The 16689-nt window shown below is 40.8% G+C and overlaps 1 protein-coding gene across 1 annotated transcript; it reads left to right on the top strand.

Annotated features, from left to right (window-relative positions):
• Window positions 1–384: 384 nt before the first annotated feature.
• Window positions 385–16015, top strand: LOC115793835 (rhomboid-related protein 2-like). The gene is made up of 9 exons (XM_030748977.1): window positions 385–561; window positions 752–983; window positions 2754–3000; window positions 9032–9180; window positions 10789–10901; window positions 12213–12313; window positions 12876–12936; window positions 13024–13085; window positions 13612–16015. Exons 3-9 carry the CDS (start codon window positions 2767–2769, stop codon window positions 13792–13794), a joined length of 903 nt encoding a protein of 300 aa, XP_030604837.1. The 5' UTR covers window positions 385–561; window positions 752–983; window positions 2754–2766; the 3' UTR covers window positions 13795–16015.
• Window positions 16016–16689: the final 674 nt, after the last annotated feature.

Here is a 16689-nt window from a genome sequence, read left to right as displayed (position 1 = left end):
AAAAAAAATGCCATGAGGATTATAATTTAGATAAATCGAAAAATTTGAAGCACGCTTTGGATTTTCTGACATTTTGTGCAGGAAACTGCAGATCTGCTGAGCAATGAGCAGTGCAAAATACTAATGACACGCATTCATCCATGCATAATAACGACCCATTTATGTTGAAATCCCGGTGTTGACGTAATATAACGTGAATGTATAGCCTAGCCATTAAGACTTGTTCGTAACCGGTATGTTCTCTACTGTGATCTTGCATTGTAAACCTTTAAAGCTGTCAAATGCTCTTAATTCCGTGCTCTGCCGCCCCCCTGTGGTACGTATGGGGAACTACAACCCCAATATTAAAGCGGGGACTTTGACTTGTGTGCAGTTTACTGAAGTGGACGCTAATTTGAATATGAGCCACATTCTGATCAAGTGTATGTTTCGGGCTGTGTGAGGGTGGATTCTGAGGTGGGGGGTATAGTGGTAGCGGTGGGGTTGATCCGCTGCTCCTTGGAACGAGACGCTGCTGTGTTTGTGACGTCACTGACCGACAGGTGTGGCACGAGGAAACAGGTAAGCTGTTTACGGTGCGCGGTTTGGAAACATCGGCGTTCCCAGACGGTTTGAAAAACGGCTGTGCTGTAGCTGTTCTCGGGAGGAAGGAGGGGAGCGTCGGTGGTTTGAGGAAGTAAATTTCCTGCAGGAAAAAGCAATGAAAGGCCTATAATTATCTCCAAGTGGTTTCATTTTTTTTTCCTTCCAGTCACTCAGGGACCGTCCGTCTGAAGAAGGGAGCTCCGCGGGTCGCCTGAAAGCATAAAGGGACTATGATTTAAAAAAAAAAAAAAATTGTACGGTACTGTGTTTAACTCTAGCACAGCACACCTATTAAGCTATTTCATTCAGGACTGAGTCGTTTGATTTAGTTTAGAGAAGTCGACCTTTTTTTTTTCGGTTTGGGACCCGCTTGGAGCCATCTGCACTTCCTGTTTAAGGTGAGTCGGACAGAGTTCATGGTGTTTGCTTATGTTTAAGCGCCTAAACTACAAGGCAGCATGAACGTTATCCAGATTCTCCTAATGGCAGCTGTTTGTCGCCTACAATCACTCAAGTCCTCAAAATCAGAAAGATCATTTGCGACGCCCAGAAAACAGGAAAAGCTCCCAGTATCACTGTGCTGTGAGGTAGGCCAAATTTGTTTATACATCAAAACAATGAAGCAACACAGGAAGAAACGCCAATTAAAAAAAAAAAAAAAATCATAAGTAGAATCTCAACTTGTAGTCTTAAAAGTCTTAAAAACTTTAATGTTTAGAGTAGTTTTCAGTGTATTTCATTATAGTTCAAATACAGGATTACAGACTACCCCCAGCATCAGTCATCTGTAGTAAGCAATATTATATAGATACGAAAAAAAAAAAAAATCATTCAATTCAGTAAAAAGATTCCTTTAGTCAGATTTGTGCGCCCAAGCCTGCGGAGGCTTTGGGTGAATACTGTGTTTATGCAGACTGGGACATGACTGTGAGTCAGCTGTACTCACAAAACGCTGTTTGTTTTTGTTCCGTTTTCTAAGCCTGTTAAGTCTTGTCCTCTAAAAACACTTTTTTTTCTGTAAGAAAACAACGACTAAAGCTCAACCTAAACATTTCTCCACAATTAAAAACTAAAGTGAAACAACAAAACCCACTTCTACATCTAAATTAAAACGAAAGAAGCCTGAAATTTGTAATCCATAAAATAACAATGCAAAGAAATGTGTTTTAATCAAGTCAGCAAATTAAATATCTAATAAATTAAACAACCTCTTTAAGACACACTCGCTGGACACTTTATCAGTTCAGCTGCTTATTAATGCAAATATTTAATCAGCCATTTACATAGTAGCAGCTCAGTGTATTTAGGCATGGGCAAGTCAGCCTGCTGAAGTTTAAAGTGAACATCAGAATGAGGAAAAACGGGGATTACGTGACTTTGAATGTGGCATGGTTGTTGAGGTCAGAGGAGAATGGCCAGACTGCTTCAAGCTGATAAGAAGCCAACAGTAACTCAAGCATCCACTCAGTATAGCCACGGTATGCAGAAGAGCATCTCTGAATGCACAGCATATGGAACCTTGAAGCAGATGTGCTGCGGCAGCAGAAGACCACACCGGATCCCACTCCTGTCAGCTAAGAAGAGGAAGCTGAAGCTACAGTTCACCAAAATTCATGCCACAGCCTACCTGAGTATTGTGACTGACCATGTCCTTCCCTTTCTGACCACAGTGTACCCATCTTCTGATGGCTACTTTCAGCAGGATAAAGTACTCTGTCACAAAGCTCACATCATCTCGAGGTGCTTTCTTGAACATGACAGTGAGTTCACTGTACTCAAATATAAAAATAAAGGCTTTTTTTCTTTTCTTTTCTTTCTTTTTTTGGTAGTCCAGTAAAAATATACATGGGGCCACTAAAACTCTGTGCCACTGACCTAGAGCTGAATAATTATTAACATCTACACCATCAGAACATCTGTTTTCTGCAGCAGGAAATGTTGCATCAAAGTACAGGGCAAACCCCAGGCCTGAGAATGCCGTTATGCTCGCTTTTCTTCATTACAGCCACCAATTGCTCACAACCACATGTTCATTCACTAGCACATTAAAACATGCAGACACGCAAACACATACACATGAACACACACACCAATTATGGCCAATGAGACTCATAATGTTTTCCTCTCTCTCTGTCAGTCACTAATTTAAACTTTACTGTTAAACTCAGGGCTGGAGCAGTGATGGAGGACATTGACGTGGAGGAGCAGAAGGAGCCATTTCCTGTGGACAGGGATGGGAGGCGGGTGAGGCGTGAAGAGGAGCAACCGGATGGCGCCAGGAAGATGGGGTTCCATGAGAAGTTCCATCATCATGTCTCCAGATGGATGCTCCCAGAAGACATGCGCGACAAGTACATGGAACGTGCCAACTGCTGTCCGCCCCCCATCTTCATCATCCTCATCAGTATTGCAGAGGTAGCTCTGCATATACATGACACAGATACTGAATAGGTACCGAGATAGTCAGTATGCGTACAATTAGTGTTAAATACATTTAGGGTAATTGTAATAGGTATAGCAGATAGCAGAAATGTGCACTCATTTCTTTCTTTCTGTGTCTTTTGGCATCTGCATGCCCTCCTCTGAATGCCCTGACTCATCAAGTGCATCAGTCAGTAAAAACAGTAATAGCTTCAGCTTAGACTGGGTACAGCTGATAGTCACTGGTGGGAAAAGCTTTTCATGAGTGTGCACCAGGGTTATTATAGTTAACGAAAACGAACGAAATAACGAAAACTGAAATTGAAAAAACATTGTCGTTAACTGAAATAAATAAAAACTAAAATTAAAAGGAAGAAACGACAACTAACTAAAACTGAATTGTGAGTTTACAAAACTAACTAAAACTAACTGAAATTATAGATATTGTTATTTTTTCAAAAGTCTTGTGGATTGATATGAAATCATTTTTTTCCTCTCTCCGAGTTTAAGCTCGGAACGCCGTCGGGCAAATGGGTGCGCATGTGCGTGCGTGCGCACACCGCGCTGCTCCTCAGAGAGTCCCATGTGGTGTTTTTTTTTTTTTTTTACTATGATAGCACAGATAGCAGCGAGTGTCTTGTTGTGGATGATGTTGTGGATGATGTACGGAACACTTCTTAGTCAGGAAAAAAAACACCAACATCAAAGTAGACCTGAGAAGCGCACACAAGGCAGCTACGGAAACCGCTCTCATCCTACAAGGCAACCCGGCCTGCACCTCCAGAGAAACGTGACTACTCGTCGGGTCAACGCAGCCACAACGTTGTGTTTAGTCCTTGTGCGTTTCCGGCTACTTTATCAGTCAGATAATAACAATCAGGACTAATAATCAAAGCATCAATATAAGGACTCACAAATGTCAGCAAATTCCTGGAGGGAGCTGCTGAAACTATGGGAATGGACGTGAAGAAATGAAGAAAGTGAAAAAACAGGGACAAATATGTTTGCACCCTAAAAACTGAGCACAAAGAGCGAGGACCAAAAAACCCCCAGCACACAACCACAAGGTAATTAACACACGCAATCCAGCTATACATGCATAAATGCGGACATGAGGTCGGACACTTCCGTAGGCTACATAGGCCGCAAAGACCCTGCAAGTCTAATCAGCGAGCATCTAACCAAGCTAGCTCCAAAACAGAAGCAGCATCAGGTGGAGAGAACATCAGGATGCAGCTGGATTTGAGCTTTGACTCCTTCAAGGAGTTTGTTTTTGTCAAACACCACATGTAGCTGTTGTTAATCTGCTGCCCTGAGGCTGAACTTTATTGGGAGTTTATTGTAGAATTTATCGAGTTTTGGAGTTCATATTGTTAGCAGTTTCTCCCCGTTGATGTTCATGTGTGTCCTTAATATTACACACATTTAGCATGTAGTTCTGCTGTCTGTGAACAGTTGTTTGCTGAATATATTTCTTTAAAGGGTATCTTTAAAGCGTACCTGATTAAGTATGAAAATACTAAAACTAATACTGAAACTAACTAAAACTAAGCATAAAACCAAAAATAAAAACTAATAAAAACGAGCAAAACCACTCTGAAAACTAATTAAAACTAACTGAATTAGAGAAAAAAAAGTAAAAACTAACTAAAACTAAACTATAATGTAAAATCCAAAACTATTATAACCCTGGTGTGCACACAGAAAGCCAATGAGTCTATCAGAGGTGGGAAGAATGTGGCCGCGGTACTTCAGCATCTAGCTAGCACTACAGAAGAGGGATAAAGGGAGGTATGAGTGGCAGGCAATTTCAAATGCAACTTGTCTATCAGCCCAACAAATATGGGCAAACACACAAACTGTTTGTGTGCAGTTTGTCATTCAGTGTGTCTCCTAGCTAAAGGTGTGTGTATATCTCACTGTGTATATCCCAGTGAGAGATGGAGAAAGATGTAAGAAAGAGGACAGGAGAGGAAGAAGAGAGGTTAGATTTAAAAGGTAAGGACTGCTCACTGACGTTTGATAAACTGGAAATTTAAAGCTTACATGAAAGTAAAAAAAATGATCAGATATTGAATCTGTACAGTATATGGTGTGAAGTTATGCTTTTTTTCATATTGTGAAACACCCTGCAGGTACACTAACTTTATATTATTCAAAGGTTGCATGAAAATACTGCAGTTTGGTGCAGGATAAACAGTTTAGTTTGCTGTACTGTGTTAAATGAAACAGTTACAGTTAAATGAACAGTTCCATAGAAGAGTTATCTACAGCCCTGCATGGAAAAGCAGCCGGATATGGCAATATGTTCTCAGGATTTATAAAGAACTCGGGCCCAGCAGCACTCAACCGGCTTTCAAAGTTCCTGGTGCGCTTTGCCAAACGGAACATTGCGAAACAATGAAGGAAAGCGAAAGTCATCGCAATACTAAAACCAGGAAAAGACACTTTTTCTGCCACAAGCTACCATTCTATATCCCTGCTGTCTGTGACCTTTAACATCTATGAAAGGATCATTGTCTGCTGCATCAGCTCAGCCATCGACGTCATTCTGGATGTTTCAGGATTCAGAAAGACCAGAAGCACTCAAGACCACTCATACTGAAAATGGATCTTCCTGGATTTAACAGCTGTCTGTGACACTGTGTGGCACAAAGGCCTGTTAAAAAAGATCTCACTGGTGCTCCCTAGGTGGACAGTTCAGATTGTGTCCACATTTCTGGGTGCCCATGGATAACATATGCAGCTCCTGGAGAAAACAAGTCACTGACTTACCGCAGGGATCGGTACTATCTCCTATCCTCAACATATATGCAAACAATTTGCTGTCCACTGAATACAGGAAATGAATCTACACAAATGATAACTGCATAACCCATCAATCTGAAGACTTCAGATGTTTGAATGAAGTTTTGACTGCAGACTCAGATTGCATCACCAAGTATACTGCAGCTGCTGGCATGTTCAACCAAGCCCTTTGAAGAGGGTATCAAGTATTTTCATTGTTCTAGTCCAATCATCTTTCTGCCCACCTTCTTCAAGCCAATCAGCCTCTACTGTGTGTACTTTAAATCTCACTGCTTACCTGTCATTCTCCCGTGCAGACTAATTCATGCAGACCGCCTCTGAAAACCACCAGATAGCTTACTTTAATTCTGTATATCAATAAATTATGAACAACAGCAAAAACAAAACACAATTAAAAAAAAAAAAAAAAAGACATGGTTAAAAAAAACCGCCCGAATGTCTGATAAAATTCTGCAGCGTTGTGTCACACTTGTTCATTCTTGCTTACATCAACCAAGCTTCATCCTCCCGGGAATGCTGTGACACCGCGCTGTGGGATTACCGTTAATACCGCTGAAAAGCGCAGAGTCACTGCTTTCAGAAACCGTTGGAATTTTTTTGATTGTGCAAATAAAGAAATTCATCCACCATGAAGTAAGAAAATGGCAATAAACCTATTTTTTTTTCTGCCAGGCCATTAAAAAAATAAAGTTAATTTTACCCTGGGAATCTATCCAGACTGCATTGCATTTGGAGCCTGATGTGGTCATTGTATCCACCCCCATACTTAGCTGACGTTCTTTATTGCATCCATCCTCAGGTTTTTTCCCAACCCGACCAGTGTAGAAACACTGGCCACCACAGACTCATAAAACATCCATAATATGGTGCCACATAGGCTAAAGGACTGAAGCCCATATGAGAAAGAGATGACTCTACACTTGATTGAAAGATTGCTGAATTTTCACACGACACATGCGTATGGTCGCCTGCTCAGCCTCTGAGCCGCCCCAGTGCCCCTTTAAAAATCTTTTGAATGTTTATAAAACTGCTTTTAACACCTACACCTCATACATCATCTTCTGCATGGACAGTGTGACCACACAGAGGACAGTACAGACACAGCAGCGGGCTGGGGTAGAAATTCAGCCTGGGAGCTTGGTTTGGAGAGGCCTTTTATCCGATTGTACAACGAATAAACCATCATTTTAAAACAAGGGAACTTGATGAAAAACGGCTCTCAGTGAAGAGTTCCTGTCATTCACTTCAAAGAGCCAGCTCTTAGAACCGAAACGTTCGCGACGGACCATCACTCCCTGCACTTGTGGCCACGACAGCTGCAGTGTGAGCACTGCTGTGCTTAATTGGGTAAAAATAAATTTTGATGACCGGCCGGTTCGGGAAACCTCCCGAATCTCCCAATGGCCGCCACGCCCCTGCTCCCCAACCAATAAGCCATGGATGAATGGTGCTATTCTCAGTCTGCTGAGGGCCTGAGATGCTGCTTTTTTTTTTTTCGCTCAGGTGATGGAGAGGCCTACAGAACAGCTGGGTCCAAACTGAGGAAAGGCATCAAGGAAGCGAAGCACTGCTTGTCTACAGGGCAAACAGGTCGACTGAGGATGCTGTGTTACTGTGTTACTCTGCCCTGACCCACCTAGACCAGCGAGATAGCTATGTGCAGATTCTATTCATTGATTATATCTCCGCCTTCAACACTATCTCCCCCCGACAAACTCACCACCAAGCTGGAGCTCTTGGGCCTCAACACACACCTGAGCAGCTGGGTCCTGGACTTCCTCACCAGCAGACCACAGACTGCGCGCATGGGGGAGCGGGTCTCCTCTAGCATCACCCTGAACACTGGTGCACCACAGGGCTGTGTGAGAGCTGCCTCTTCTCCCTCTACACACAAGCATCCAGTGATGAGGCTGCCTACAGAACAGAGATCAATAACCTGAAGAACTGGAGCCAAGAGAACAACCTGATCCTCAGTGCTGCAAAGACGAAGGAGCTGATCCTGGACTTCAGGAGACTGAGGCCCCTCGTCCATCGCCTGATCACCATCAGCGGCGAGAGAGTGGAGGCCACGCAGAGCATCAAGTACCTCGAGGTCAACATCAGCCATGACACGACCTGGACTGTCAACACCACAGTGACGGTCAAGAAAGGTCTCCAGCGGCTTCACTTCCTGAGGTGCTTGAAGAGAGCGCGACTCCCACACCAGCTGCTGGTGAGCTTCTACAGGTCAGCCATCGCGTCCGCCCTCACATACTGTATCTCAGTATGGTACTCTGGCTGCACTGCAGATAACAGGAAAGCTCTCCAGGGCATCATCAAGACTGCTGAGAGGATCACCAGCACCCAGCTCCCCAGACTGGAGGGCATATACAGGACCCTCTGCACCAGGTGGGCCACAGCCATAATCAGGGACAGCACACATCCCGGACACTGCCTCTTCACCCCCCTGCCTTCGGCAGGCGTTACAGGACACTGTACGCCCAAACCTGAAGACTGAAAAACAGCTTTTACCCCAGAGCTGTCACACTACTGAACACTGACCATATCAAACCCAATAGACAATCCCCTTGCACATTCACTGCGCCACTTTAGCACATTGCATCCAGTTGTAAATAAACCTTTGCCATTTATACTACCTCTGCTCACTGTAAATGCCAGATTCTTATTTATTTTATTTATATTTCTTATTTCTATCATGTATTATTTATTATTACAGCACCTGGGGAGCATGGCTCCAACAAAATTTCATTGTATTGTGCAATACAATAAAGATATCTCATTAAACTCAGTTTTCCAGTTGGATTTATGATAATGTGAGAGCTGGTGTGAAGCCTGTTGCATCTTTCTTGATTATCACAAATGTTTGCATGCTTCCTGTTCAAACCTGGGAATGAACAGCGCGCTCTTTGTAGCCCACAGATGTCCAGTGTTGCTGCATTTGAATGCTCGTGAATACTTTCTCAATGTCCTATGGCTTTATGCTCATACAGATACAAGTATTTAAACCTACAAGATCACACTGGGGGATTTTTGAGGTCATCTTGGTGGGATGCATGTCTCAGTAAAAACCAAACCTCAGCATCTGTATGCCTAATTCCCTCCTTCCTTTGTTGTTTTCACAGCTGTTTTAGATTTAGCTTCACCCCTGGTATCTTTTCGTTTCAGTCACTCATACTTCATGCCTAATGTTTTGTATCCACTCTGTTTTCTTGATCAGGTGGCAGTATTTATCTACTACGCTGTGTGGAAGCCGCAGAAGCAGTGGGTGACCCTGGATGAAGGCATTTGGAAGAGCCCTTTAACCTACCATCCTGACTGCAGGCAGGAAGCATGGCGCTTTATCTCCTACATGTTTGTCCACGCTGGGTAAGCATGGGAAGAGCTTTTAGCTATTTTAATTACATGATTGAAGCTGTAATCAGTACAAAGAAAAAAGTGGACAAATCCCAACAGCTGCCCTCACAGGTGTTAATTCAATCCAGCTGTCACTTTTTGTCACTTTTGAGATTGCAGGTTATGTCTGAAGCGTGCTGTCTTACATTATTTCATGTTGTGTTTTTAGTTGAAGCTGTAGCCTTTGAAAATTAGTTACTCAGAGGTGAGTCAAGCTGGATACTATAAAGGTATATGAACAACTTCACCCACTGTTTGTGCAGGCGTGTTTTAGAACCAATACCTGCGTTTCAAAATAAAATTAAGCGACTTCTTGTGGTTGTACATGAAAGGACGTGAATAACGTGTTTGGTTTTCTCCGGCAGATAATGAAGAAATATGTAGATATGGATTTTCTCTGATTTTTGAAAAATCTATGGGGACTAAATGGCATTAGATGGCACAGGAAAAGCTTAAACATCAAATAAATAGACTGGTTCTTTTAAAGCACTTTTCTACTCTACTTGAGCATTGAAAACATGCCTCATTTACACCCATTCATACAAGCACTTCAGTATCTTACTCAAGGATACTTTGACATGCAGACTGGAGCAGCCAGGGATTGAACCGCAAACCTTCCGAGTCATTGGTGACCTGCTCTACGTCCTGAGCTACAGCCACATTAGAATAGAATAGAATGCCTTTATTGTCATTATACAAGATGCACACTGAGATTGGAGGGCCACTCCTGTTCAATGCCATGTAACAGAAACTCAGATTTTCTAAAATATAAATTAGAACTTCTAAAAATATACAGAAAATAAAACAGTATGTATAAAATATATAGAAAATAAAATGTATAAAAAATACAGAAATAAGAGAGTGTATAAAAATATATACATTGTAAAAAATAAAGTAAGTGTATACATATAATAATGAAGATGGTGAGTATTGCATTTGGTGAATGAATATTGGATATTACACAATATAGGAGTGATAGATATTGTTCAGTATGAATAATATAATATATATGCTGCCATGACACATGCAGGGGTGCACATTTTGGAACTAGTCATATGGGTTGTTTTGGATTGGAGGACGTAGAAAAAAAAATGCACAAGGCTGGTAATATTCCTTGGAGGCCTCTGAAAACGCCAAAGCCAACCATAAACTGATTGTTCTGGGTACACAAAATCAAATTGGGCTTATTGCTGTGGACACTCTGTCATACAAATTTATTAACAATTACTTAAGGCGTGCTGGTGCCTTGGCATTTTTGCCCATGAATATAGGCACTGTAGATTGCTCTGAATCAACCCCATAAGTTCTTACTGGAACAACTTGCAGGAACATACTGTGTTTGGTCCTCTTTAAGTAACATCCACACAGCTGTTTTATTAATAAGATTAGATTAAATGGGCTTGATACTTCAGAATGAATGGTCCTATTAAGGACAACAATAGCGCTTTGTTTTTTTTTAATTTGCTTAGTAAATGTACAGAATAACCCCAGTTGGAACTGAATATGTTAATGCTATTTTGTTCACCATGCTATATTGCACGTCCATAGTCAAGTACTTATTGCCTATCTCATATTTTCTAGTGTGGAGCACATTTTGGGCAACCTGTTGATGCAGCTGCTACTGGGCATCCCGCTGGAGCTTGTGCACAAAGGGTTTGAAGTGGGGATGGTTTATATTGGTGGTGTCCTTGCAGGTGAGAATCACCTTTCTCTCTCTGTCACTTTCTCGCATCAAAAACAGACAAACATAAAAATAGTTTGTGTATGCTGGGCATGTGCAGGTGTTTCGGGTCTTTCGGCATTATACACCCTCACTCAGGTGACCCAGCCAGGGTTGATCAAGCCCTGGCTTGTGTTCCAGCAGGACTGGCCCATGGACCATTCCTCCTAATCCAAAGCCACCTGGAGGCTCTTTCTGCCACTTCTATGGTGGACTTGATGACTTTCTTTTTCACAGCCCCTGCAATGCTGAGTAGCATTTAGACCTTGCACAGTCAATGACCAGTGGAACCCCACTTTAATGGTCTTGCAGTATGCCTTCCAGTCTCTCCTCCTGTAGAGCTCCTCCAGCTCCTGGTATTGAAACTATTTCCTTTCATTTGCCTCCTCCACGTGCTCCTTGCAGGAAACAGTGAGTGGATTAGTGCCCGGTCATACCACCAGTGCTAATGGCCATCCCTCAAGGGATGCTGGGCAGCTGTCCACCATTTTCCCCTCTCTTCAGCACCATTGTCCTGGATTTAGTAGACTTAAAATCACCCTTGCCCAGGATATGAGTTTTTCCAGGCCCTGTGGGATCCACTGGGCTCCTGGCACTGATGTTGTCATTACAGTAAGATCATCCATCAAGGCTCTGATAGGGGATACACCAGACTTGGGCACTGCACTCAGCTTCTGCAACCTTGACCATGTTCATGGTCAAGCTTGTATAATCAGTTTTTATTAGTCTGATGTCATGTGCTAAAGAAGTGGCTATTAAGGCCTACTGGACGCATAACATTTGTGCAAATGTTTCATTTATTCCTAATGCGGCTGTTCACACTGACCATATAATTTCACGGGATGAATTTGTGGCGCTTATTTTTTCGTGTCAAGTTCGATTTTTCTGATGGTCAATAGGCTCTCTAAAAAAAATCTTTCTCTGCCTCCTCACATGCGGTCCCAACTCTGTCAACATTTACATTACATGACAATTTTGCATCTAAAAAATTTGGAAGTTGGTGTTGTTTTTTTCACAATGCGCTTGGTGTGTAAAGGCCTTTAGTCTAAAATTCCAGTAGTAGTCCAGGATGAGGTCCTGATCAGATACATGATGTCTACTCCTGGGCTGACTTGACAAACTTGTGGAGAACAGAGCCATATGCAAATGGCAAGGTCAAGCCAAAGCACCTCATGGTCTCTTTCCCTTTGCAAGCCTCCCTTCCTGAGAGCTGAACTCTTCCTGAAGTCAATTGTTCCTGTTTGTGTTTGCTCAAGTGTTAAAGCTTTGGATGTTTCTCCCTCAGGGTCTTTGGCCAGTTCCATCTTTGATCCTTTCAGCGCCTTGGTGGGGGCTTCTGGGGGTGTTTACGCCCTAATTGGAGGCTACTTCATGAATGCCGTGGTGGTGAGTTCAGAGAATCTGTCTTTTTTTTTATATATATATATGTTACAGGGCCTTTAACTCAAATTAAATATGAATGATTAACCTCTCTGAAATAAGCCATTTTATCTTTAGCCTCTTTAAACTAGCTTTCTTATTACTGTCAGCCCCCTGCAAACAGAAGGTTTATGCTGTAGGTGCTGCTGTGCTAACAGCCATAGCTGCCTGCCTGAAATGACAATATTAGAGCTATCTGCTCTAATTTTACAGCATACAAACTATCTGAAACTGAGCATTTAGAGGAAAAGCTGAGCTTTTGGTTCACAAGGATTATTTGTACATGTGCCAACCTCATTGGTTAAAACTTTGTTAAATATGAGCATGCATCACCGTAACAGTTTTTTATGACTGAAAATAGAGAAAAGCACAATAGCTCCACGAGGAGTGTCGCGTTGATGTTTTGCAATGTGATTTTAGAAGAAACTCCTGAGCAGATCAGCAATTCCCTTTTTTACTAAATTAGTACCTGCGTTAATTTAGAATCCAAGTATTGATCTTTGGACCTGGTGGTTGTTTCAATCCACAGAATTTCCGAGAGATGCTTCCTCTCCTTGGAGTGTTTCGTATCCTCGTCATTGTAATCATTGGTAGGTTCTGCTATCTGTGTTTTGACCTGTTTTTGTAACTGAGGTAATTACCTTCAGAAGTGTTAGCTAAAACTTTCTTTTCTCTAGTCGGTGTAGATTTTGGATTTGCCTTCTACAGAAGATTTCTCGGTGATGAGGCTGGTTTAAAGGTATGATTTTGCTTCTGCTGTAGCCATAAATAAACATGGCCTTTAAAATCTCTTCGGACATAGAAGAAGCCTCAAGACAGACAGACAGATCCAGCTAACCTCCCCCAACAGCATGATTGTTTAGTGATAGCATTATTTGCTTGTGGCTGCAGACAGGCTCAGTAGTATGCACTGGAACTTGATTGTTCTTGCAAATATACGCTTCTCTGTGCAACATATACCGAAGGCTATTAGCTTTCCACACAACCTGCAGTTTTATCCTCTTGTAGAAGTATTGAACCCTGTCCTCCACAGTTTTAAAACTAAAGGTGAAACAGTATCCTTTTTTCCTCCATTCTTCCCAAGCTTGCTTATGTTTCCAACTGATTCATTACCCCATCCCCCATCCCCATCATTTGTTTTGGATGTTAAACTGGTCCTGCAAGTTTTATGAGTCACTTTTCAGTGAGGGTGGGCGACAGTACTTATGTCAGCTAACTTGCATTTACTCTGAAAGGCTAAATCTAAAACCTGACTGTCCTCTTAGGTGTCCTTTGTTGCTCATTTTGGAGGAATTGTGGCTGGGATGACCATCGGCTACATCTTCTTCAGTGCTTACAATCAGAAGCTACTCCATGACCCACGTTTCTGGCTTTGTATAGTGGCCTATATAGTCTTCCTTCTCTTTGCTGTGTTCTTCAACATCTTCCTTTCTCCAGCTCCTGTTTAAAAATGTTTTTACCGATGTGTTACAGAGAAAAGTTACTTTTCAGGGACCTCAAAAAGGATTTGTTCATTTTTTTAAAAAATTGGAGCTATCTTTAGGGCTGAATTATGAGCTTATATGAAATGGCTCCTCCTGCTGTTTATGTGTAGTGTTGCTTTTAGACAATGTAGATGAAAATGTGCCTTTTACACCAGATTAATTTTGAACATAGTGGGTCAGTTATATTTGATTTAATTCAGATATGGTCTGTGCGGTTTTCTTGTGTGTTTTGTTTTGTCTTTTTGTACTTTCCACTGTGCGATTTTTTTACTTGGATCATCAAGGCCTCCCATTGACTTATAGTATTCTTAAAAAGTGCCTTATACAGATAAACACTACACACTAGAAGAAGAAATAACATTTCACATCAAATTTTATGAAACAGTTTTTATATGATAGCACTACCGTACTGTAATGACAGGAAGAACAGGGTTGAGTGTCCTAAATGTCTTTACATTTGTCAGCTATGGAGCTGCTTTATCACCAGGTCTGTTTTATTTTTACAGATATCATTTTTTTTTAAATAAAATCTTATTTTATTTAAAAACCATGTACATTATCTAAGATGAAAGATGAAACAGAGACCTCCTACAGTTGTGTTTTCATTAATAAAGTCTAAAATTTTTAATTGTCAGTTTTGTCATATTAAACCTGAAACTTCTGAAGGTTTATTTTATGTCCTGCTTAAAGTGGAAGCAGCTGATTTTCACAAGCAGGTCCACTGCCGGTGTGCCAGTTTTATTTGGTAAGCCTATCAAATGATGATATGTTTACATATTCTACTCTTTTTTTAATTTTTTTGTCCAGATGTCTACAAATGTGTTATTTCCCACTAATAGCAGCAGAATCAGGGCCAGATTTGGCCTCCTATGTTCAGGTGGGCAGCTGAAAAGTCTGGGTGGGCAATTTGACCCTGCAGGTTTGAATCCATGTTTAGATGCATCATATATTAAAAACACTTGTTTGCTTTCAGTACATATGTAGCAGTCTATGATTGCTTCTTTTGGCAGATGATTGGCAGTCGCTGCAGGAATCAACATTTGCATCATCTAGAAGAGTAACACAGTTAACATACACAGAGAAGCAGATTCTGTCCAAAACCTTAGAACAATAATTGCTCGCCCTTTTTTAAAAAATGGCCGTCAGCATACTGATTACAAATACTGTTATACTGTAATTAATGCTGTTAGAGCTGCAGGAAAAGCAAGATGAAAATAATCAGTGGATGAGGTTAATATTTACTAAAGCAGAATATAATATCTAGATGTTTCACCCTCTAGTCTCAAGTTTGTTCGTAAATTTAAGGTGCTGTTAAATTAAAAATTAAAAATACTGCTGTCATTCAGGTGTTTTAATCCCACATGCCATATACTCAAAAGCATGAAGAATGTTATAATTACACAATTTTTCCCATATGTGTTTTTATGTCATTTTTAAACCTTAGCTTTGCTACCAGTAGACATATAGTGATTTATCTCATGCTGAAATGCATCCAGAAAACAAGCGTAAAACTTGAACCTGAGTTTTTAAGGTCGACTGAGGCTACAGATGCACCCTTAAAAACATGCTAGGAATACACCAGCAGAGCACACCGGCTACTAATACAGAGAGAGGGACACTAACATACAATTAGCCTACACCTTTTAAACAGAGAATGCTGAAAATAACTGCAACATTTTGCCAAATTTTTTCCAAACCTTAAAAAAAGTTTTTCAAGTCGCTTTTTTTAAAATCACATTTACAGCAATATTTACAAAATGTTTGGATCTAAATCTAAATGTTAAACATGAAATATAAAGGTCAATAATAAATGTTAAATATAAAAGGCAGTTTTATGGCAAAGTTGAAATGCGACACAGGTCGTTTTTTGCTTCTTTTTTTTTTGTAAAAATGGGGAAAAAAAAGTTTCAACTTCAGTTCTTGGTTTTTCTTCTTCCCCACAAAGCAAATTTACCTGTCGATACTTTCTTTTTATTGGTAGGTGAGCCTTCAGCACCTCCTTTAATTGGTCCTATGACTGATGTTTGCACTGTACACTTTAAAGCTTCTACTGCTTTGCCTGCAAACCTTTCAGTGTGTAAATTGAAATAGCAGAACAAAGACATACAGGGTAACAGTGAATACATATCACACTTTTAATTGTGTAATAACTTATTTGACTGCTTGTACAATTGAAGGTGCCAAACATTATTTTGTCTTGTGACCAATGAGGACAATAAAAACCTTTGTCATATGCCCTTGGTGTTTTTTCATACAGTTTTTCTCGATAGTTTTGGTGTATTTTGCACATCAGGAATGTCATTCTCACTGCTCTTAATGCAGTTCTCAGAACTGTTCAGGCATTGTTCCTGCCACAGCCTAGCGTGCAAAAGACACGACGACAAAACTTTTTTCACACATGTCACAACATGAAAATTCAGTTAATCATTTCAACTCTGTGACCAATGAATAAAAGCACTCACCACTGTTTTCAGACTTAGACATCAATTTTTTTTGTACTTTTACACAAACTTATTGTTTTGTGAGGGAATTAGACCAATTTGTTTTTTGTTGTTTGTTTAAATGAGAAATGTTATATTTGGAGAAAGGAAAACACTGCATTATAACATTAAGAACCATATATTTATATGTGAAACAAAAGGTTTGGGCCTGTTTTACTGAAAAAAAAAAATTGCTTTCAAATGTACAACATAGGTTCTAGGTGTGACTAGGGAAGAGAAACACCACACTAACCCTGAAGGTTGTGGACTAGGATGAGATTTATGAGCTCGGGACCTAAGTATACCAGTCTGAATTATCAGCATGTGTCAGCCTTAACTGCCCACCTCCTAGCTGAAGCAATAGATTTTCTCCTTTACA

The sequence above is a fragment of the Archocentrus centrarchus genome, chromosome 16, assembly GCF_007364275.1.
Source record: "Archocentrus centrarchus isolate MPI-CPG fArcCen1 chromosome 16, fArcCen1, whole genome shotgun sequence".
NCBI classification, from domain to species: Eukaryota; Metazoa; Chordata; class Actinopteri; order Cichliformes; family Cichlidae; genus Archocentrus; species Archocentrus centrarchus.
This window is presented reverse-complemented; position numbering and strand designations above follow the sequence as displayed.

Coding starts and splice junctions, on each gene's coding strand:
- LOC115793835 (XM_030748977.1), top strand. CDS start 2,767: ATGGAGGACATTGACGTGGAGGAGCAGAAGGAGCCATTTCCTGTGGAC. Junction 12,937..13,023: donor CCTCGTCATTGTAATCATTG/GTAGGTTCTGCT, acceptor TCTTTTCTCTAG/TCGGTGTAGATTTTGGATTT. Junction 13,086..13,611: donor GTGATGAGGCTGGTTTAAAG/GTATGATTTTGC, acceptor CTGTCCTCTTAG/GTGTCCTTTGTTGCTCATTT.